The 25,000-nt window shown below is 37.5% G+C and overlaps 1 protein-coding gene across 1 annotated transcript; it reads right to left on the bottom strand.

Annotated features, from left to right (window-relative positions):
• Positions 1 to 56: 56 nt before the first annotated feature.
• Positions 57 to 23,822, bottom strand: cip2a (cellular inhibitor of PP2A; the record flags this gene model as incomplete). The annotated part of the gene is made up of 12 exons (XM_048592867.1): positions 57 to 429; positions 2,180 to 2,298; positions 6,174 to 6,273; positions 7,436 to 7,577; positions 9,057 to 9,216; positions 10,110 to 10,337; positions 13,512 to 13,587; positions 15,050 to 15,195; positions 17,476 to 17,598; positions 19,262 to 19,358; positions 23,116 to 23,210; positions 23,713 to 23,822. Coding segments are annotated over 12 exons (1,475 nt in total), but the record flags the coding sequence as incomplete, so codon positions are not given.
• Between the last annotated feature and the right edge of the window lie 1,178 nt (positions 23,823 to 25,000).

Below are 25,000 nucleotides of genomic sequence, written 5' to 3'. Positions count from 1 at the left end.
GCTGCCCCATGACAAATGGGAAATTAAGACTGCCTAGAGAAGTAAAAGTGGTAAATTGTAGAACAGGCTGTTTCAAACAGACAGCCAACGCTGAATGTAACAAGGATCAGGGGAGCTACCTCTGATAAGAAGGCAAGCTACAGACTTGAGGACTCCAGAAGTGGAATCAACGTTGGACATGAAAAAAATCTAAAGGATCAATAATGTCACATCACAAATCTGAAACATGTGAAAATTGCATAAGAATTCAATACCGGAATAACTCAGCAGCAGAACTTCTAAGAACAACACTGCGCAAGGATTGAATCTTGGGCACTTCCAGGGACAGACACTGCTGGTTGGAATCGTAGCTAAATTTCACCAATCATGTAATAGCCAAGTTGAGTTGTTAGGCTTAACTTGCTGACCTGAAGGATCTTATTTTGTTTGCTACATGCATTAAAGTTGGAGAAAGAAAGGGGAACAAAAGAACATGTTATTTAAATAGAGAAAAACTGCACAAAACTGCAACACAAAGGGGCTTGGGGATATTTCTGCACAAAACAGAATACTGCTAGTAATCAAAGACTAATGGAATGTTGGCTCTTATTGCAAGGGGGTTGGAGTATAAGAGCAGGAAAGTTGTACTGCAATGGTACAAGATGCTAGTGAGAACACATCTAGACTACTGTGAGAAGTTTTGCTCCCCTTATTTAAGCAAAGATATTATTTTATTTGAGGCAGTTAAGAGAAGGATCTCTAGGTGATCCCTGGTATAGAGGAATTGCCTTATGAGCAAAGGCTATACAGGTTGGGACTCAACTCACTGGAGTTAAGAAAATGAGAGTTTATCTCATTGAAAAACATAGGATTTTTAAGGGGTTGACAGGGTAAGTGCTGAGAGGATGCTTCCCCTCATAGGATGGTCTAGGACCAGAGGGTATAATCTCAGAATAAAGGGCTGCCAATTTAAGACTAGATGAGGAGGAATTTCTTCTATCAGAGGGTTGAGTCTCTTTGAAAAACCTTACTACAGAGAGCTGTAGGGGCAGAGTTCTTGTGTATATTTAAGGGTCAGATCGATAGTCTTGATCAGTAGGGGAATCAAAGGGGTTATGGGGAGAGGGTAGGAAAGTGGACGTGAGCAATGATGGATAAACCATGATCCTATTGAATGGCGGAGCAGGCTCAAGAGGCTGAACAGCCTACTCCTGTTCCTATTTCTTATGGTCTTATGTTTCCCTATGCACAAAAAAGATCTTGATGCAGGATTAGATATTCAATTCAGGAGACAGCAAACTCAAATTGCAAATGCTGAAAGCTTGCACAAAGGTTACTGAACAGCCATTCAGTGAACTCTGATTTGCCGATGACTGTGCTCCCACTGCTGCTTGTTGATCACTTTATCCTAGCTTCCAGCACTGTTGCCTGACAATAAGTCTGAAGAGTCAGAGGTCTTGTAAAAATCTACTTATGACCACAAACTTCAACTCCAGTTATGGTCAACAACAGACCCCTATATTCAGTACAGAATTTTAGTATCTTGGTAGCATCCTCTCCAATAATACCATTAAGGATGATGAAATCCACCATCGCCTGGTAAACTCAAGCTCAGCATCTGACCGGGCTTATTCACACACTATGGAAAGAGCACAAGTTGTCTCAGAACAAAGATCAAAGATCAAAGTCTACCAGGCAGTGGTTCATTATTTATTTAAGGGCAAGAGATTTTGACAACCTATTGGCATCAAACAAAGCAAACGGAAGCACTCCATATTCACTGTCTGAAATCTATTTGCAATCAGATGCCAGGAAAGAGAATCCCGACATTGAGTTTCTTGTAAAGTATTCGCTCATCAGTGCTCACTCAGGGCAAGCACCACAAAGTCAATGCCTAAATTCATCCCTCAAACACATGACTTCATACACCGTATTTGCAATCAGTTACGAAAATTGACTTTTCGTAAGACTGAAATCATTATTTTACCCTTACTTTCTCAACACTTATCCTTCAGTGTCGGGAGAATCCACCCCTTACCTTTGTATGCCATTCCTGTGCCCTATATTTTAGCTGTAGTGACGTCCTGTAAAATGCAACTGAAGTCTACAGTATATACTTTTATTAATTTGCATTGGCTATCAAACTGATGGTGCACGGTCATGGAGATCACACTACACAAACAACACTTGTAACACTTACATTAGAGCAGGAAAATCAGGCAAAGGTGCTGCCTCAAACAGGATCTTTAATGCAAACTGTACTTGCTCTCTGTTTTCGGATGTCAAAGCAAACGACAAAAATGAAGCAAGTCGTTGATCCTGCAAAAGTATTTTAAAAACTGCATAACCATAAAGTTCGTGCTTAGTTGTTAAAATTTACAACTCTCTTTTTCCTCTTGAAAAGGCAAAAATAAGATGGCAAAGATTCAGGATTATGAAAACTATATATAATAAACAATTTACAAAGAATTTCTTTACAAAGGTGGGGTGGTCAACATGTACAAGAATTATCACAGCAGATGGCTCACTAGGAAAATGTTGAAGAGATTCAAAGTGAAATAGAAATAGGTTAATGCTGGAAATAAATCACAGATCAGATTATTACAGCACAGGAGATGGTCATTCAGCCCATCGTGTCTGTACCTGCCTTCCAAATGAGAAATTAATCTATTGCCATTTCCTCACTGTCTCCTTGTGACCCTCCATATTCTTGATTTTCAGATAACAAACTAAGGCCCTTTTGAATACTCTGAGATGCTTCTACCGATTTCAGGCAGTGCATTCCAGACCTTAATCAAATGTTACACAAAGTTTCCTCATGTTGCTTTTGTCAATTACTTCAAATTACTTTCATTCTTTTTACTCGGAGGAAAGAGTTTCTCTCTACAGACTCTACCAATATCCTCATGTCTTTGAATAGCTCCTCTCAGCTTCTCCTCTCCAAGGAAAATAGTCTCAATTTCTCCAATCCCTCTCTCAAATAGAAGTTCTTCACCTCTGGAATGAATCTTATGAATCTTTTCTGCACTGTCTTGAAAGTCTTTAGATCATTCCTAAAGTGTCACACCCAAAGCTGGATACAATATTCTAGGTGAAGCCAAACTCTCTCATTACTCAAGTTCAACATAACTTTCTTCCTCTTGTATGTACACCTCACTGTTAAAGCCTCAGATAAGTAATGATTTCTTAACACTCTTTTTAACCCGTGGTGTCATCTTCAATGACTTACACATACAGAAAGGCATCTCAGCTCCTGCATATCATTTAGAGTTGTACCCTTCATTTTATATTATCTCTCCATGTTTTTCCTACTGAAATAAATCATATCACATTTCTCCACACTAAACTTCATTTGCCACTTTGCCTGCAGTTCAATCTGTCCTTTTGAAGTTCTACACTATCCTCTTCACAAGTTTCATATAATCTGCTAATTGTGACTAGTTCACCAGGAACTAGGTCATTGATATATATCAGGGGGATCAAGTGTCTCAACACTGACACCTGGTGATCTTCACTACAAAAAATTTCTCCCAGTCCACAAACCTTTGTTAAACTAATTAACAAAAGATCTCTCAGAAAGAAGGTGGTCAACTATCTGGCCTGATTTGAGAAATCTAATGCTTCTTTTGATCTAAACATGTTGCTATGAAGTACAAATTAAAATTATTTGTGTCATGGCTCTTTAGAAATAATATGAAGCTTAATACACAAAGCTGAGGGGCAAGGACTATTCCTTGCAGGACCAACCTAAACACTCAGATTATTCCTATGATCTCCTACTATTCAATCCTCAAATCAAGCTAATTACTCCCAACCCCAGAAGCCCTAATTTTGTGGGTGCATCCAGTGGCCAATTACTTCATCCTTGCATCCTTCATATGTTTGAATGTTTGCATCGCCAGCAACATACTGATTGAGTGAGTTTTTTTAAAAAAAGTAGAGGGGGAAAATTAAACAACTTTCTGATTTTCCATTTGAATGTATGTGTTTGGACACCAGAAGTTGTCTGATTTACTCCATAACAAGTGAGTGCTGACAACCTTGTCACCAGTTTACCTTGTAATTACTAAACATGCCAGAAAATATTAGGATTTATCCATTAAGGAGTGAATTAATTATTAACAATATAGTTAGTTTTATTTATTGTTAAACAGTCTTATTGGGACTGAAATTATGTTTCTCAGATTTCTTGGTACAGTTGGAAATTAAAATTGAAAATAAACTTTCTTTTATTTTACTCTTTCATAATTTCATCATTCTTTTACTTTGTGTACATGATTTTGCTTTGAATTAAATATTAATTCAAGGGTTCAGACACAGTAAAGCCTCTGAGGAATCTTCAGTCTAATTCATTAAAGAGCCATGGTTGTACCTGCCCTGTTGCTTGTGTTCATGATTTTGCCATACAATTTCTATAAGCTTTCTTATCTCTATATTTCCCATTAATACACTATTCCACATGCTCTGGCTTCTTACAAATACCATTTCTGCCTCCATAAATTCCCAGAGTCCACAGGTCCTCTAGCTACCTGGTTTCCAACATTTGGTAAGCCTATTCGGTACCTTTAAAGTTTTGACAAAGATCTGTAGCTCGGGTTGGGTTGAGGTTGTTGACTAGCTCACTGAGCTGGCTTGCTTTCATTCAGACATTTCGTCACCATGCTAGGTGACATCATCAGTGCAGCCTCCAATGAAGCAATGTTATTCTACTCTGCTTGGAATTTATACTGTCTGATCTGTTATGGTGAGTAGTGTCATTTCCGGTTTTGATCTGTATGGGTTTGTATACGGGGTCCAATTCTATGTTTGTTGATTGCATTACGGGTGGAGAATCATGCTTCTAGTAATTCCGGTGCGTGTCTATATTTGGCTTGGGCTACAATGGTTACCTTGTCCCAGTTAAACTGATGGCCTTCATTGTCCGAGTGTACCGATATTAAGGAGAGTCCATCATGCCGTTTTACTGCTGGCTGATGTTCATGTATTCCGATGGGGAGGCAACGGCCTAGTGGTATTATCGCTGCAGTATTAATCCAGAGACCCAGACAGTGTTCTGGGGACCTGGGTTCAAATCCTGCCATGACAGATGGTGCAATTTGAATTCAGTAAAATATCTGGAATTAAGAATGTAGTGATGACCATGAATCCATTGTCAATTGTCGGAAAAACCTATCTGGTTCACTCATGTCCTTTAGGGAGGGAAACCGCCATCTTTACCTGGTCTGGCCTACATGTGACTCCAGACCCACAACAATGTTGTTGACTCTTAACTGCCCTCTGGGTAATTAGGGTTTGGCAATAAATGCTGCCTGGCCAGTGATGCCCTCATCCCGTGAATGAATAAAGAAAAAATAAGGATAGTTTCCTTCCTAACTGTCCAATGTAATGTTTGTGGCAGTTGTTACATGGTCTTTTGTGAACTATGTTGGTTCTGCATGTTGCGGGAATGGGGTCTTTAATCCGTGAGCGTATTTGTCATCGAGTGGCTGCAGGCTTGTGAAGTTGCAGGGAAATTAGCCTCAGCCTATTCAGCCTCTCCCTATAGCTCAGACCCTCCAACCCTGGCAGCATCCTTGTAAATCTTTTCTATACCCTTTCAAGTTTAACATCCCTGTTACAGCAGGGAGACCAGAATTGAATGCAGTGTTCCAAAAGTGGCCTAGCCAATGTCCTGTACAGCTGTAACATGACATCCCAACTCCTATACTCAATGCACTGACCAATGAAGGCAAGCATATCAAACGCCTTCTTAACTACCCTGTCTCCACCTTCAAGGAACTATGAAACTGCATTCCAAGGTCCCTTTGATCAGTAACACTCCCCAGAACCCTATCAACCATATAAGCCCTGCCCGGATTTGCCTTACCAAAATGCAATAGCTCACATTTATCTAAATTAACTCCATTTGCCACACCTTGGCCCATCTGATCAAGGTCTCATTGTACTCAGATAACCTTCTTCACTGTCCACTACATACCAATTTCGGTGTCATTTTCCAACTTACTAGCCATTCCTCCTATATTCACATTCAAATCATTTATATGAATGACAAAAAAAAATGGAATCAGCACCAATCCTTGAGGCACATCCCTGGTCATCAGTATGCATAGCTCCAGACTAATCCTTAGTAGAGTGAAGGTATTGATTGTAAAAGTAGAAATAAAAAATATTTAACATTTCAGTCACAGTTTTACCTGCAAAATCTTATAAAAGCTGGCTTCCATGTTTGATACCAGCTGCTTGAGTCTGTTCATAAGGCTAAGAGTCTTCAAGACAACATCTGCACCTATTTTACTGTCAAGGTACAGTAGGAGGAAGGAAACAAACATGTTTAGAAAAATGTCAGTTTCAAGCTAATTCTAGAGTTATATAATTTGGCCATAAGTTAACTTCAATATACATTTCGAGTAAACATAAACAAAGGAGTATTCAATGAAGTTTCATATGTATTTCCTCTACCTAATAACAACAAACTCACTCTTTGGCAATTCACATCTCTATCCTCTAAACATTTTTTTTTAAAAGCAGATAGCAAGATTAATTGCTTATTACCTTTCGGTTATCCAACAAATGCCATTTCTGAGAATGTGAACAATACAGGACATGAGGTCGCCATTCAGCCATCATTACTTGGTAGAGCAATTCAATTAATCCCATACCACTAGTTTCTTCACAGTCCTACAATGGCTTTTCGAATCAAGCATTAGCTAATTTTGAATTTGAAACTAACTACAGAATCAGGTTCTACCAGCTTTCCAAGCTACTTCATTCAAGCACAAAATGAAAGTCACTTTAAATCTGTCTCTTCTGGCTACCTACCCCTGTGCAGCTAGAAAACATATTTCTGGGAGGGCTTTCGACAAGGAATGCTGGATATTTAGAACTGGGTAGTTCAACACTATTCATCACTGCTCAGATTGATTCTGGAGATTTATAAAACGCCACAGCAAGTGAAACAGGATGATAATAGGAAAGATAGAGCTGTAAAAGATTGTTGAAAGTTTGTGGTAAAGCCATTTAATTGAAGATTTTAAAATCAATATAGTTAACTAATAAATCCTTCTACTTACAAATATAGCACTAATTCTACTTATACTTCTTCAATTTTTGTATTTAATAAATGATGCATGAACAGCATGTAGAAAATGGAATATCTTTCCTTGTTGTGCCATGTCAAACTTTTAGATGATTAAGAAATCTCACTCCAACCACTGCTACAAATTGCTCAATTAGTGCCAGTGAGTAAAAATATAAATGAATTAAAATGTGCTCATAGCCACCATTCTTAAGGAGAAATTATTTCTGGTTATATTTAAAATGGTTTACAAATATCTCTGTGTTAAAGCATTGTACATTTTTACACATATTTACTTAAAACAGTTATAGTATTTCATATTTTAACATATTGGTTGCGTTTTAGCAAAAAACAACTTTGCAAGACATTCCCAACTCTTACCATAGCTCCACATCTGCAATATTGCTCCTGTAACCAATTTCCATTCTATTGTACGTGAATTGATATTCCAGAATCGAGACACAGTTTCTGGCTGTGAGTACCTTCGCAACCTGCAACGTCACTGTATCATCTCCACACAGCAGTAAAATGTAATTAAGGAAAAGGACAGCGTTTAGTTTTCGTCTTTCTCACTGCATGTTTTATATGCTCCAATTGTAAAGTCTGTGACTGATTCTCAAGTCATTTTGTTCTCCAGTCAGGCAAAAATACGAAATTGTAATGTCCCAAAAAAGCAATTCTTAATAAATCATCCACTTATATATAAGTTTTAGAATCAATAAATTAAGCTGTTATTCAACCCTGATGAATTTGATTATTTTCCATACAAGATGTTTTATGAGCACTCAGCTAAGTTCTGAAGTAACTGTTTCCAACACGCATAACTCAAGAGAATAGTCAAGCTTAATTATAAAGGTGAGACACACAACAGCACAATATGCCAATTGATACAAAAGGTTAAAAACAAGGAACATACTCAAGGTGCACACTACAAATTATAATACAATTGATGGAACCTAAAAATCTATAAATTAAGTCTTTAATTTGTGACAATGATGCGGCTTTTAAGAAGTTCTTTTGTCCTTTTATTTTGAAGAGAGTTTTTGAGGTAGAGGTGCCGAGCAGTCTACTAAAACCATTCTACTAGAGTAAACAGCTTGAGGCCTTAGAGTTTATTTTTACAAACGTTCGGAATTGAGGCAGCCTGAATGGGTGGGGTCAAGCTCTCTCAGAACTAGGCTTTTTAGTTTTTTTCAGACCTGCTGGGGTCTCAGCAGGGTTGAAAGTCAGTGAATCTCTCCCAGCTGCTACACTGAGTTTTCTCTGGATGCTTTCCCCCCTGAGCTGCCGGAGTTGCATGTGAGACAACTCTGTTGAATTTTCCTTTTGCCAAGGATGTGTTTATGGGATATTATAATGTTGGAAGAGTTACTGTTTAGTAATAAAATAATCTATTATTCTGTTAAGTTTTCCAGTAGAGTTAAGTTATCCCAAGTTCCTCTTTCTTTTGTAGTATTTTAACTATAGTGTTTGAATAAATTGTGTGTTTTGCTTAACATCGAGTAGTTTGACTAATCAATTGCATCTGGAACACAGCAGCTCACATTTACCTTTAAAATAAGAAAGAGTTAGGGTCTAGGCTACCTTCTTAGTATATTTTGAGGTGGTCTGGTCTGGTCCAGAACACATGACTATATCCTTCAACTAGAAAGCAACAAATTAAACAACATTGTGTTTTAATACATACACATATGAACTCATTCAAATAAATAATCAATGATCACATCTTTTCAGCCCTCAATCACAGTACGGAAGCTTATTTACTTGTAAAGAGGAACTGAAAGAATGAATATTATCATTCATCAGGAATTGATGAAAATCTCAATGTTGAAATTCCTCAGACTGAAAACCATTCATAATGTACATTTAATCAATAAGGGCAAATTTCAATTACCAGAAATGAATGAAACAAAAGTGAGAGAGAGTTTGGAATTTTCAATTCTGACACTTCATATTTAAGTGTTCACACTTCAGATAATTGTATTTTATCAAAAAAGGATATCTAAGAGAATGTCAAGAATTTTTGCAATTCTATCATAATATTTTTTTGTTAATGCGTCCTCCGGAGCATGATTCGGAGTCTGTAATTGCTCCATGATAACAGGCAAAAGCAGCTCCATAAATGGTGCAACTGTAGTCCAAAGCGTGCAATCCATCATTTCCTGGATAGTGTTACAGACAATAAGGCTTATTCACAGAATTAAACTAAGCTTGGGACAAATTTTCATAAACTGCTCATCATTCCAGAGTCATTCTGAAATATAAAGAAAGTCTGGTTACTTTCTCCACTTTCAACTCTCTAGTTGAAAATATCTAAACACTATCCCCACTACTTCACACCCAAGAATATGTGCAAAAAGGTCCTGAACTTCTTTATCACCAAGACTAAAATCATAATATTTAATTGCACCTGAAGTTTCCCTTTCCAGTCAAGTAACTTGATCAAAAAGTTAAAAAATAAAAAAAAACAAAACGAGTGGGGTAAATGCAACATGATGAAAAGAATTATAGTGATAAAAGATAGAATCAAATTGAAGTAATTAGTTTACTAGAGTAAATCTGCAGGGAAATCACTGAGTGGTGAAACTAGGGGACTTTAACTACCCAAATATTTATTAGGATAATGATTGACTAATAGGAAAAGTGGAGAAAGAATTCCAGAAAAATATTCAGGAGATTTTCCTTGATCAGTATGTTGGTGGACCAAGGAAGGAGGGAGGCATTGCTAGATTTGGTGCTAAGGAATGAAGTAAGCCAAATGGAGCAAGTATCTTTAACCATTCTTTGCTTGTTTGAGAAAATGTTCTCAATCTTCTGATCAACCTTTCACCTTCATAGAAATGAGAGTCTTTTCTTCCAATATGACGCCATCCTTAACTAACAGTTCACTCTTCTCAGTCATTTTTAATGGAATATATCCTTACTTAGAATAATGAAATATCTACCATCCAACACAATGTATAATTTACTGGTCATTGCCCATTACAAGTATATTTTAAGTAGCTCTTCCTTCCCCTTTTAACTGTACATTTAGGTATATTCAAAGATTCTGTACCTCAAATAGCTCCTTCAGTAGAACTAGAGCCAGCGAGGAACATCTCTCAGTGTTCTCTAGTGGTTGACTTGACCATTGGATAAGAGTAACAATTGGTTCGGATGGTTTAACGTGTGATGTGAGGCTTGCTACTGTAATTCTTTGCTCAGAAGAGGTTTCAAACATTGCATGACACAATATTTGCTTAAGGCTGCTCACCGAACAGAAGGCAAGTAGCAATTCAAGAATCTGAGGGAGAGAAAATTGGCATGAACTTATACATTTTTATAAGATAAGGCTTTTAAGGTTCAACAAGATATTGAATTATTATAGCACCAATTTAAATATAGCCTCCATTTCTCTGTCTTCATCAGTGCACTCTTGGATACATATCCCTGAAGACCAAATGGTCTCTGGCTGCATTTTATTACAAGCATGCTTCATGCTTTAAAATTAATTGCCTATCATAGAAAAGGCCCATGTTGTCCATACTACATAACAGACTGTGTAGTTACTTGGGATTGCACCTTATTGAAATATCAAATTGGATCTAATCAAATAAAATTAATTGTGAAAATTCTGAATACAGAAAGAAAGAGACATAAAATTTTGAAATATCAAGTTTGTGAACTTCAAATTAAGTTTATTGTGTGTATAAACTCTGCATGTGGCATGTTTTTATAGGTAAAGTTATTTACTTTGCATCAGAATAACACTGATGAGGGACCAATATTTTTCCTTTAACTTGCACCTTTGGTCAGATCCCATCTGGAGAGCAGGATATAAAGCATTAAGTTATAATCAGAATTGGGTAATTTGGTGTGAAATCCTAGAGCATCTTCTTAGCAATGGGTGGTGGAAATCTGGAACTTGCCCCCAAAATGAAGATGCTGATTCATTTAAAATTTTCAAAACTAAATTTGCCAGATATCATCAAAAAATTCTACTCCCAATGGTCCATTTCTAGATTCCAACCAGGCACTTGGCAGTAACAATCACTAGGGTGATTTTCTGGGAGTGAGTCAGTCTCCCAATTGGTCACTTCTTTGACTGTCACAAGGATGGATTCCTTTTGCTACTGATCTTCACAGTAGCTGCACTGTCAGAGGGGGCCACAAGGGAATCTCCAGCTAAACTGAAGTATCCTCTGAAAAGATATTTGCTTTAGAAAATTAAAATATGGCCACAAAGCAAGTCCACCCCCATGGAAGACCACCCTGTTCACAGAACAGCCTGCAACCACATCTGTTCAATTAATTAAATAAAATATGGAAGTGAAAGCTAGTCTCAGTAATGATGACCATGACACTACTACAGATTATTGTAAATACCCACTGCTTCATTAATGTCCTGTATGCAAAGAAATCTACCATCTTAATGCCAGCTGATTTGCTTGTGACTCCAGAACCACTGTAATGTGGCTGACTCTTAATTGCCCTTGGAAATAGCTCATTACACCAATTACTTTAAGGGCAATTAGGGATAGGCCACAAGAGCTGGTCTTGCCAACAATGTCAGCAACCCATTCAAGAATAAAGAAAAAGGGTACCCAGAGAAATAGATTTAAACAGACATTTTGCATTGCAGAATTGAGGGCACTTGTGAAAACACCAAGTTAGAAACATCATAAATTTACATTAACAAATATTTCATATTTGCACAATAGGCATACTGATTCAAGGTCACTTTCCAGTGCAAATTGATAAGTCTAGCCACAAACCTATTGTGCTTAATTTTCCAACAGTTATCCAAATGTTGTAGAATGGTAGCTTTTTATTGTTGTCACTAGTAGCTGCAAAGTCCTTCCATTCTAAATTGTAGCTAATCATCAATTTCAATGCCATTTTCTCATGCCATCCCCATATCCTCAATATCGTCAGTATCTGGAAGATCATTAATATATTCAAGGTTGAGATGGATAGATTTTTAATTAGTAGGGGAAATCAAGGGCCATAGCAGAAACATCAGGCAAATGGAACGGAGAGTTACCAGATCAGCTATGATCTCATTAAATAGCAGAACGAACGTGATGGGCTGAATAGCTTACTTGTGTTCCCATATCTTATGGTCTTATATCCCTTGCACTCCTCAAAAAATGGAAAGACACCTGAAAACACTTTATTGGGCATAAAAAAAAGGAGGCAAAATAGAGCAAGTAAAAGAGATAAAAGAATTTTCAGCAAGTTTTTGGAAGCAGGGAAACAATGGCAAATGGGTGAAGTCTAAACCAAATGAATGCAAAAGATTAAGCTATAATGATTAGTGTAATTGTACAGTGACAAGCAGCATCACAGTCGTGCTGTAACATGTTTTTTCATGCACATCAAGATGTCCCAAAGCATACATTAAGGGAATAGAGGTCACTAAGGAATTGGGAATGTGTAAAATGGGGTGAAGGCAAAAGAAAAAGTCCAATAGAAGAGCAAGTGCCTTAGAATAGATTTTCTGAAATCCATGAAACAGGTAGAAAGGCAGGATGACTCATATAGAGGAAAGGGCAGGTGTGCTGTGGTTAAATGAGTAGCCATCAATGGTGGTGCAAAGGAAACCAAAGATACGGAATAGCCTGGCTTCAAAGAATTAAAAGATTGCCAAAGTAGAATGGGAAGGGTTTGGTATTTGAAAGAGAAAATCAGGACTTTCAAGTCAAATTAGAGGAGCACAGAAAGCCATTAAAACTTCGAAAGAATGAAGGCAACAAAAATGCAAATAAGGACTCAGCCTGCAGCATTCTGAACAAGATGCATGCAGTGCAGTTGTGTTAGAGAAACTGAACTGAGATGGAAAACCTTCAGCACTGCAAAAACACTAAATGTATGGTGAAAACGAGAACACAGAATTAGGAAAATCATTGTATACATTTCCTTCAAGCCAGGACATAAACTTTTAAGATTTAAGCAATTATGTAGATACTGAAATAACACTTTTATATTCATTCACATGATCTAGGCGTCACTGGCCAGACCAGTATTTATTACCCATCCCTAATTGCCCAGATGGCAGTTAAGTTTCAACCACATTGTTGTGGGTCTGGAGTCAGATGTAGGCCAGACCAGGTAAGGATGGCAGTTTCCTTCCCTAAAAGGACACTAGTGAACCAGATGGATTTTTCCAACAATCGGCAATATTTTCACAGTCATCATTAGACTCCTAATTCCAGATATTTGTTGATTTCAGATTTCACCATCTGCCATGACAGGATTTGAACCAATGACCCAGGACATTACCAAATCACTAGATTGATAGTTTAGCAGTCCCCATAATCATATATATTATTTAAAATATATATTGTTAGAAGCAAATATATTAGATGCATACTCTGAACAATAATAATGAATCCCAAATTTAAAAATGTTTTCCTATATAAAAATTAAAACATTTATTCTTATATCTGTGATATATCAAGAATTAAACAGCTCATACCTTGGCTGCTGAATCAGAATCCTTACCGCGCAAAAGACCTAGTACTTGACACAAGCATGATTTAAAATGCTCATACCTAAAAGGTGAGAGAAAAGAACTTTTACATTGTAAAAAAATGGTTTTGTCCTTCATCAGTTAAACTCATGGCTGGTGAAACAATTACAAGAAGAAAACTGTCAGCAGTTATTTGGAGTCCAACAGGACAAAATTCATTCCTTTATCAGTCGAACTACTCTTCACTCTCTTTGGGCTCTATCACCACCTATCGTTTACTCCTTAACCACCAACCAGCCACGAACCCCACCAACCGTGCCCCCGCCTCCCGCCCCCCCCGCACCGCACCACCCCTCCACCCCCCCCACCCCTCCCCAAATGTTTTGCATGTAAACCGACATTTTCCTAGCGGAGGAAGGGTCACTCGACTTCTCTCCACTCGATTTCTCTCCCACATGCTGCCAGAGTTGCTGAGCTTTTCCAAAAATTTCTGTTTTTATTTCTGGTATTATCATGGTGGTGGAATTTGCATTCAATAAAAATCTGGCATTAAGAGTCTAATGACGAGCGTGAATCCACGGTCAACCGTCAGAAAAACCCATCTGGTACACTAAAGTCCTTTAGGGAAGGAAACTGCCATCTTTACATGGTTTGGCCTACATGTGACTCCAGACCTACAGCAATGTGGTTGCTTTTTAACTGCTCTCTGGGCAATGAATGCTGGCCTAGCCAGTAAAGCCCACATCTCACGAATGAATAAAAAAAATTCAATCGAAAATCTGAGATTCAGAGTTTAGCGTGCTATCATTGTGCTAAAGTTGTTGAAGTTGCTTAATTGTTTTATTATAATCAGACAAATCTCCCCTCCTGATAAATTTCCATAAACGTAGTTAAATACAAAGAACAAACTTTTATTTATATAACATTTTCCACATTCCGAGGCCATCAGTCAATTAATTACTTTAGGAACAAATTTATATAAACAAAGTGAGAAATGACCAATGAAGTTATTTTGGAAGGATGAACATTGGTGGGAACACTAAGCAAGCCTGCTTCATGCCCTTGGATAGTAAGAATCTTTTAAATTCACCTAAAAATAGCTGACAGAGCCTCTTTATAATATGCAATTTGCAAAATATCACAGCTGACAAAGCAGTACTCTATCAGTTATGCATGGAATATTATCTTGGAACGTGTTTTCAATTCTGGAGTGAGATTCAATTTTAAGTTGATTGCAAGGGAAAAGGTAGACATCTCAGGAGTTTAAATTGACAATTGCTGAAAGCCTAGAAAAACTGAAAAGTCCAACAGTACACTCTTTAGACTTTCCTTCTTTTTTCACAATTGTTCCGAAGGTCTTAAAAAAGTAATGCAGATTAAAATAACTAACAATAAAAGTGTCTAATTTACGGCTGAAAGATTAGATTCATAGCTAATGATTCAAAAAATGTGTAGAACTATACTATTGTTATGTGGCATTAGGTGCTTGCTGATTAGATGTCAACAGGTGCAATTTTCATATAATGTCAGCAAAGACACACTACCTTTGGAGGAAATCTGCAATCTTGGGATTCTTGAGGAGATCCATCAAAAGATCTACAGTATACTTTCTGGTTAATGTTCCATCTCCATTCACCAGAATATTAAATATAAGCTGAAACGTCTGATGGATATTCTTGGCATGAAACAGCTGCATTTTCAAAAAAAAGTAAACAGAATAAGTGGATATGCTGATACTTCATTCTATTAACCAACATACCTACAATAATTTGAATAGATTACTCTGCTTCTTAACATGTAACAGTTCCCTAAAAGCACTCTAGGAAGCTTTATTCCTGACAGTCAGAAGGTATACATGGAATCTCTATGTGGTATTTTATACTCTGCCTCCGCAAGCATTAACTACACGTTCATGACACACAAACATCCAACAATACCTTTATGTGCAATTGGGTCTTGATTTCTGATTAAAATTGTTCACTCACTACTGCTCCATCAGGCCCCCCACCAATTTTAGTCTCCTTCTTGGCCACTTTTTCAAGCTGAAACCATATTACTTGTAACTTCCATGACATATCAGACCTGGAGCTGTGCCTATGGTCCACTTTCTCAATACATGCCTGTTGCCAAGTCCATTGTTGGTGAAACCACAATCCACGTTTTTGATTCCTCCAGCCAAATGCTTTCCTGGTTGACCTCCTATTTTCTACACTTCATAAAACTTCAGTTCACCTAAAACTCTGTTGCTGATATCCTAAGTCATTAACCGTCTTGTCGTTGTACTATGATAACTTCCAGCCCACCAAGAGCAGGATTTTTAAATTCTGATTTCTTTCAAATATCTCCATGTCCTTGCCTCCTCCATATCTCTAATATCCAGCAGCCGTACAACCCTCTTGGAGCTCTGCTCCTACAACTCTAGTTCACACTGACCCCAACCTACTCCCAACACGAGCAGTCCTGCCTTCAGCCATCTAAGCCTTAAACTTTGGGATTATTTCCTTAAGATTATCTGCCTCTTTCTTCTATTTTAAACCATGGTTCTTAAAACCTTAAAATTTCAGGTTTCTTTCCTTTACAATCTTCTTTCAATTACTTTCTTGTGAAGTATCATGAAAGATTTTACTGCCTTAAAGACCTTACAACGAACACTTGCATCTTCCTCATGTTATTTTTGTCACTATACTTTCAAGCTTATGCAATGCAAGCTGTGTGATTTTTGTATATAATATATATCAATGTCTTTTGTTTTGGAGATTGGTTTTTCAACTAGTGGCATGTGGGTGTTTATGTTTCTATGAGAGATTTAACAACTAATTTCCATTTCTGTACCCATGATGATTTCATTTAAAAGACAATATGAGAGAAGAACTTCCTGAAAAATAACAGGATATTCTTTTCATTGGGTGAGTTTTCCGAGTGAACAGATTACCCAGTTGTGCATCAGTTTTCAGATAGAAGGATCCAGAATTAGCATTTTTTTTTGGTTTGGAGAAACATCCATTGCATGAAGAAAGCCCTTTAGTTGTGGATTTGCTGAAACTGAATGTGTAAAACAATTTATCCTGAAGAAGGGAGACAGCTTAGACAGTTTAAAACTAAAAGGTTACCTTGGTGGAAACTGTTAAGTTTGAAAATTCCGGATTATAAATGGTTCATTTTAACTCTGAAGAGGTCACCTGAAGCTGAAAAAGTCTAAGCTCAGTTGTATGAAGACTCAAGGAAGAGGCTATGAGGTTCTTAAGTATACGAATAGTAAGAGTTTAGAGGAATATGCGCCAAATGCTGACAAATGCAACTAAGTCAGAATGGGATATCTGGTCAGCTCGGACAAGTTGGACCAAATTGTCTGTTTCCGTGCTGTATGGCTCTGTGGTCATTGAAACATGTTAAATTAAGCACTATAGATTTGATAGACAGGGGAATTCTCTCTGGTGAGAGGACTGTAAAGAAGTGCTATTGACATTTGTATCTATTGGCTTATCAAGCAAAAGGTTTAGATAGAAAAATGAAGGGAAACCTTATTGATACAAAGGACTTTTAGGGGGTAGATACAGAGGTTGTTTCCCCTCGTGGGAGAAGCTAGGATCAGAGGGCATAATCCCGGAGGACATTTTCTTTTCCCTCAGAGTAATTAATCTGTGGAATTTTTACTGCAGAAGGCTGTCAGGGCTGAGTCATCAAGTATTTTCAAGGCTGAGATAGAGCGATTTCTAAGCATTAAGGGAATCAATGGTTATGACGATATAGCAGGAAAGTAGAGTATTATCAGATCAGCTATGATCTTATGGAATGGCCTAGTCCTATATCTTATGGTTTTAAAAGATGAAAACATGCTTAAGAAAATAGATAGTAGTGTAATATTACTCAATAATTGGCTCATAAAATGCTTGGCAGTGAAATGTATCACAACATATACTTTTATTCAAGGGTAAAGAACAAGTTCAATGAAACATATTTCAGGCCTTACCTTTTCTCCAACTTCTTCATTGAGGGTTAGGCTCGCCAATATAGAAAGTGCAAAAACCACCACTGTCAAACTACTATGAGCTAAGAATTTAATAAGAGACCGATAAAATCCTTTTAAGTGATTCTGTGGAAATAACACAAAAGTGGAGAACGAATATTTAACCAATTGCTCCCCAAATACTTTACAATTTATTATTCAAATGTATGCTTAAATTTGATATTGCTAGTTTAAATTACATTAATTGACATTGACCTGTGCAGAAACAAACCTCACATTTAAACGTAGTTGATTTAAATCTGTCTCTAAATTGGTGCTGTAAAATATGCTATTAAGAAATGGTTTCAGGAACAGATCTAGCTCATGACTAGCTAACACAAAAACCCTACCATCTCGGTTAAAACAAAAAGATCAAACACATGGACGAATACCCAGGTGAATGAAACCTGTGACACAGGAATCAAACATCCCCCCAACTATTAAGAATCACAGAATTATTACAGCATGGGAAAGGATATTTGGACCATTGTTGTCTGCACCACTCACAAAATTAGCATTTCACTCAGTGCCCTGTAACCTTGCACATTTTTCTTTCCAGATAAGAATCTTGTTCCCTTCCAAACGTTTCAACTGAAACTGCCTCTAACAGTCCCAGGCAGTTATTTTATGAAACGACTGAATATTGCATCACAAAGTATGTATAGTTCTCAGGTTTCAATAAGGGGAAGATGCAGGCATAAAGTGATGTCACTGGATAAGTAATCCAGATGCCCAGGTTAATACTCTAAATCCTCTCAGGACATCGATTTAAATCCCACCTTGGCAGCTGGATGGAATTTAAATTCAATTAATAGATCTGCACTACCCTCCTGCTGCTGCCTCCAGTCAGACAAGTTGGCCACTGGTTATATTGTTTCTCATTTGAAGTCCAATCTAAGGCAGCCAAAACACCATCCATCCTGATGAGATAGAACAAAGCTTCAAAGTATAGCAAGTAAAACAAGACTGCTGTACAAGGAGAGCTGTGCAACGGTGGTAAAGTAATTGGACTAGTATTCCAAAGGCCTAGGCTAACAATCTGGTTCAAATGCCACATCAGCTAGTGGAATTTAAATACAATTAAATCTGGAATTAACAGTTAACAATTATTGTAAAACACCATGTTGTTCAGTGAAGGACATTTGCCATTCTTACCCAGTCTGAGCTACAGGTGACTCTAAACCCATAGCAATGTGGTTGATTCTTAACTGTCTGGCAAGCCACTCTGTTCAAGGACTAGAAATGGGTAATTAATTCCTTGCCTGATACATCCACCTCTCACAAGAAAGTTATTTTGCTATTCAAAAAGTTCTCTCAACTCTTTCATTTAAATTGTTCAACTCACCGGGACAATTTTATCTCTGAGCAGACCAGAAGTTGGAACTTACTCCAATTATTTCAGTTTAGTACACAGACACTCTCTCAAGAGCAACTTTCCAAAAACTGGTGATCACCAAAAAGGAGATTTTATTCATTTGATCTACTCTCATTTTAAGCAGGCTCCGCTTACGTAGAAGAGGAATGAATAAGTTATCAAATCCAATGCACAAAAAGTTAATTATTATTAGCAACATTACATTAATCTAAAGGGTTATGCAATCATATTGGTTTGTTTTTCTGCATCTTTGTGAAAGTGCTTAAATTTGGACTTAACACTTTCTCTGAAAACTTTTTCTAACAGGTTCAAAATCCCTATCTCGAGGCTGCTTGATTTGACACATTAGATTAAAGGAATAAATAAAGTTCTCACCAAAGATTTTACATGAGCTTGAACAGACCGGTTGTGACGACACAGGTTTGCCATCAGTCCAAGACATGGCATAGTTAGCTGATCTTCTGGAGCTTGGCTACATTAAAAGGAGAATTGACATTAAATTAGCTCATCTGGAATTATTCCATTTAAGATAGCAAGCTGTCATTTTAATGCAAGTTATCAACTACAAAATACTTAATACCAAGCTTTCAAATAAACTTGGATTGGGTCATTCTCCTACAAAATAACCAACAAATTCGAGCTGGTTGACACTTGGCTACGTAACATCTGGTCTGCTTAAGTGTACAGGTTTTAAAGCAGAACCCTGATAACCTTAGATAAACAGATTGAATTTTAGTCCATCAGATGGAGGGGCAGAAGCAAGTCATTCAGCCTATCGAGTCTGCTCGTCCATTCAATAAAATCATGGTTTATCTGATACTCAGCTTCCCTCTCCTGCCTTATCCACACAACTCTTGATTCCCTTGCTAAAAATTAGACTATCTCAGCCTTGAACATACTTAATAACTCAGCCTCAGTAGCCCTCTGCAGTAAAGAATTCCTCAGATTCATTACCCTCAGAGAAGAAATTCCTCCTTCTCTCTCTTAAAACTGCAATCCCTTATTCTGAGAGATTATGATCTGATCCAAGATTCTCCCACAAAGGAAAACAACCTTTTTGGATCTATCCTGTCCTCCATGAATCTTTTGTGTTTCATGAGGTTGCCAATCATTCTTCTAAATTCCAGTGCACACATGCCCAACCTGCTCAATCTCTTCTAATACAATCCATCTACACGCAGTATCAGCCTAATGAACTTTCTGTCGACTGACCCCAATGTCCATAAGATCACGCGATATAAGAGCAGCGTTATGCCATTTGGCCCACTGAATGGCTGATCAGACTCAATCATGGCTGATATGTTTCTCAGCCCCATTCTCTTGCCTTCTCCCCATAACCTTGATGCCCTTACTAATCAAGAACACGTCTCATTCAATGATTTGGCTTCTACAGCCTTCTGTGGAAATGAGTTCCACAGATTCACCACCCTCTGGCTGAAGAAATTCTTCCTCATCTCAACTGTAACAGGCCACCCCTTCAGTCTGAGGCTGTGACCTCAGGTTCTAATTTCACCTAGTAGTAGAAACATATTCTCCACTTTCATTCTATCCAGGCCTCTCAGTATTATGTAAGTTTCCACGAGATTCCCCCAACATATCTGTTCCTCCATTTATCATTTTGTCATTTGCAAACTTAGGAACAATGACATCAGTTCCTTCATCCAGCTTACCCTCATATTTCATCTTCTCCCCTTTTACTGCTTATTTTTAAGTAGTCGTCTACTGGTTTTTAAAGACTTCCTGCTTATCTTCACCATCAGTAAACTTTTCTTTACAAATGGGGCCCAAAACTGTATCCCTGCCCTGGTATGACTAGTGTTTTGTGCAGTTTAAGCAAAACCTCCCGACTTCTATATTCTCCCTTTGAAATAAAGGCCAACATTCCATTAGTCTTCCCTATTACCTACTGAACACGGATACTAGTGTTTTTGTGATTCAGGCACAAGGACTCCCAAATCGCTGTCTTCCTCAATTTAAATAATATTCCACACTGCTAATTTTCCTGTCAAAGTGCATAACCATACATTTTCTGGCATGGTATTCCATCTATAAAGTTTTTGCCCACTCACTTAGCCTGTCTGCATCCTTCTGCTGACATTGTGTCATCCTTATCACTTGTCCATCGTACCTATTTTTGCTTCATCTGCAAACTCGAACATTTACTTTCCTCATCCAAGTCATTTACAATAATTGTCACCCCAACACTGATCCTTTGGCACTAGTCGCAGGCTGCCATCCTGAAAATGCCCTTTTCCCAATTCTCTACCTTCTATTTGTAGCCAATTCGCTACCCCTGACTTTAAAATGAACTCCAACGCAATGGGTTCTTATCTTGTTAAGAAGCCTAATACATGGCTACTTTTAAACTGGCTAACGCTTTTAAAAACTGTTGAGAAATATCTCCAATTGAAATCTTCAAACAATTGATAGCATAATAATATGGTTGCATACTACTACTTGTTGAAAACAATGAAATTAGATGTATTAGATTTTATGCGTACAATTTGTTCTAACATGAAATAACGTTATCATCATTTCGTCCATTTGAAAACCAATGCCCCAAACTTAACAAGACTACTAAATTGAGACGCATGACAAATGTGTTTACAGACATTTCCCTGAATAAGTAGGGATTAAGAGGCCTCAAAACAACTGCATTTTCTGTGATGCACAGTATATCTACATAGCAGGTAGTAAGCATGAGAAGATACACATCTGTTTTCTAGATTGGGTGATTACAGCTTGTCTATACAGCTGTTACTACAGTTTTAGCGGTCACTATGTTCCTCTGAGCTTGATTATCTGGTGCCCAAAACTACAATACTTTCTCCTTCTAGTCAGCAGTGCAATTTTCTTACAACACAAAAATTGCAAAATGAACCAATGTCTAATTTCCTGATCTTAGATAATGCAGCCCACCATATTCGCTTCCTATTATTTTTGTAACCATTTCTATTTACTACTATTGCCCTTAACAGGATTTTTGAAGAAACACAAACTCCAATAATATGTGTCGTATTTCTTTAGCCTAAAAAAGAAAGATGAAAACTTGGCATTTCACATCTTAAAACCATAAAACTGAACAGGAATGTTGGGTGTGATTGGCATTATTGTACAGGAGACAAAACATAGAGTTCTGAATTGGCCGAATGCTGTGGTGCGAATTGGATGCATGCATGGAAAGCTTTGCAGGTATCAACTGCAAAAGTGAAGACATGGATTCAGCAGGCATAAAGATGCAGAAGTGTTGGCAGACAATACTATGGGATAAAAATGTCATGTTGATGATGGACTGAATGTTAAGCAGGAAAGCAACTTGGCAGAGAGTCAGAGAACAGAGGCATGCAAGTTCTGGTGAAAGAATAACGCCGCAGCCTTATTTTTTGCTGATATTAGGTTGAAAAAAATTCTGACACATCCAAGTACTGATTGATACTGTAATCAGAAGGGTAACCCCAAAGGTCTCCTTGTAGCAGAAGACAGTTGGTTTTGGCTGTCAATGGATGTATACAGCAACTTACCCATTGTTTGATCCTTAACAACTTCACTGACACAAACCATAAATAATGTATGGAAGAGAATCAAGAATTAGAACCTCAAAAAATGGGAGAGGACAGTGATTATGGGATGTGAAATTGTTAGTACACAAGCATATATTTTCATGGAACAATAGGAAAACAGACTGTACAGAAAAGGTAGTTGAAAACATGAAATGTTGAGGAATGCTAAATGTAAGAAATGCAACATAAAGGTTTCAGCAACATTGACCAGATTAGTCTTTGCACCTTAGGTAGATTGGAAATTGGATTGGAGGAATTTTAACAGAGGTTGAGAAAGTTCTTTTCATGTATTTGCATCATTGAAACATATTTAAGGATGTTGGGGCAAAGTGCTTAGCTGGAAGTAAGCAGTCTAGTGGAGATTTAAGATAACATAACAATTATTCACTGTAATAAGGTGGAAACAAATTGCGATAAGGAGAGCTTATTGGACTAAGGACAGGGAAAGGTGGATACACAGTAATTTGTTTGTTGAAGACAAGAATACTGAAAAGCCAGGTAGTTTTGAAGGGATGAGTAACATGGAAGCAACTGGAAACTGTCACCAACAATTAAGGCATGATGATGATGACAAGTGAAAACTTCAATACCATGGCAATATTAAAGGTGCATGTTACACAAGTTGCACTATTCAAGTTGTTAATACCAGTACAATAGTTAAAAACTTACATTTGTTTCATCAGAAACGCAATCAGTATATCAATATTTGCACTACAATGAAAAACTCTGGTATTGTAAGTCATTTTCTGTAGAAGCTGCAGGCTCTGTTTAAAAAAAGTCAAAAAATTTATTAAAACTCAAAACTGCAATCAATACAGATATTAAAAAAGAAAATAAAAATTTCTGGTGCTCAAATTTTTATGAATTATTTTCAAGAGCAATAAATAAACTGCCATTGAATTTTACTAGTAGAGGCATAACTATATTTATGTGACACTTGTTTTCAGACAGATTCTTGATACCAAATAAAATAACTTAATTACAAGCAAAGTTACATCTATCAACAGGTTGGGATTAAATAAATTCCAAACTCACTACTCTGCTTTACACTGCTTGACAGATTAAGGGTTAAAAGCTATTATGAGGAGTCGGAGGTCTTGCTAAATGCTCAAATATCAAAAAGGGCAGTCAACAAGATGGTTTGGGTCTGAAGTAGAAAAATAAAAATATTCCAAAATTCTAATAATTAAACATCAAGCGAGATGAATCCTTCCCTCTCAACCCCTGCAACTAGAAAAATAGTGGACTGTTATAGTTGATTCATACCTGCAGTACAACCTGCTCATTTGGAGTCGTACTGTAATGTTGAACTACGGCTGCAAGTGCACTGATAAGATTGTATGCGTGCAAAACCTCTCTGCTTTCACTGTCTGATGCTGGAATAAAAATATAAACGGAAACATTGAAAAATTAGTACTGATGACAGGTGTAACAAAATGAAATATTTCCATGTTGAAATGTCCACTGCGAAATTTCAAAGAGCAATACAACGACAGCACAGTATTAAACTTCCAAATGCTTTATATTCCAAGGAGTCATTACCCTCACAAGGATGATCGTGACTTAAATTTTCATCATAGACTGATGCCAAGATGAGGTCAGATTCTTCCATATGGTAGATTAGATTGAAAGAAATACAAGTAAATCACTGTTTCAACTGGAAGGAATGTTTAGGATCTTGGACAGTGAGGATGAAAAAGGTGAGATGGAAAACAAAACTGTCCCGTGGTTGTATAGGAAGATACAGTGGTAGTGGGGGGTGGGCGGGGAATGTGGTTGGGTGGTGTTAGGGGTGATAGAGAAATTATCCAGGGTGCCATGGAAAGAATGCAAAGGCTAAGATGTGTTGATGGTGCAATCATGCTGGACATGGTGGAGAATGAATAATGGAATAATGTGACTAATGAAGTTGAAAGTAAGGACAAAGAAAATGATATCATGGCTCTGGGAGTGTGGGGAAGGGAAGAACACAGATGTGCATGAAATGGGTCAGACACATTTGAGGGCCCTGTCAACCACAAGTGGGGGTAAGGGAATGTACTGGTAAAAGGAAGACAGGCATATTGGAAGGAACGCTGAAGACAGCATCATCAGAACAGGCACAACACAGACCAGGAAACTGAGACATTGGAATGGAATCCATGCAGAAAGCTATGGGTGAGGAAATGTAGTCGAAATATCTGTGGGTATTCGTGGGCTTGTAATGAATATTATACAACCTATTGCTGGAAATGAAGATAGTGAGGTTAAGAAAAAGAGTCAGTGATTAAACAGATCAATGGAGAGAGAATGGGGGAAAATGGAACCAAAACAGTAAATGTTTCTCATTCCAGATGAGCACAGTAAGTAGCAACTTTTACAGTATGCAATGTAACAAAAAAACAGTTGAGGGAGCATGCACACTCAGTAGTTTTGAAACAAAAAAAATTTCTTCGACTTAAAAAATGAAATGCACAGCCTAGGCTCAGTTAGGTACCCATAGCCACAACCTTTATTTGGAGGAAGGGAGACAAATGAAAGAAATTGTTCAACAAGTGAACATGCTTAGCCATGA

This window comes from Rhincodon typus, unplaced genomic scaffold, assembly GCF_021869965.1.
Source record: "Rhincodon typus isolate 14 unplaced genomic scaffold, sRhiTyp1.1 hic_rhity00001946, whole genome shotgun sequence".
NCBI classification, from domain to species: domain Eukaryota; kingdom Metazoa; phylum Chordata; class Chondrichthyes; order Orectolobiformes; family Rhincodontidae; genus Rhincodon; species Rhincodon typus.
The sequence above is the reverse complement of the archived record's forward strand: the minus strand, read 5'-3'. Positions and strand labels throughout refer to the sequence as shown.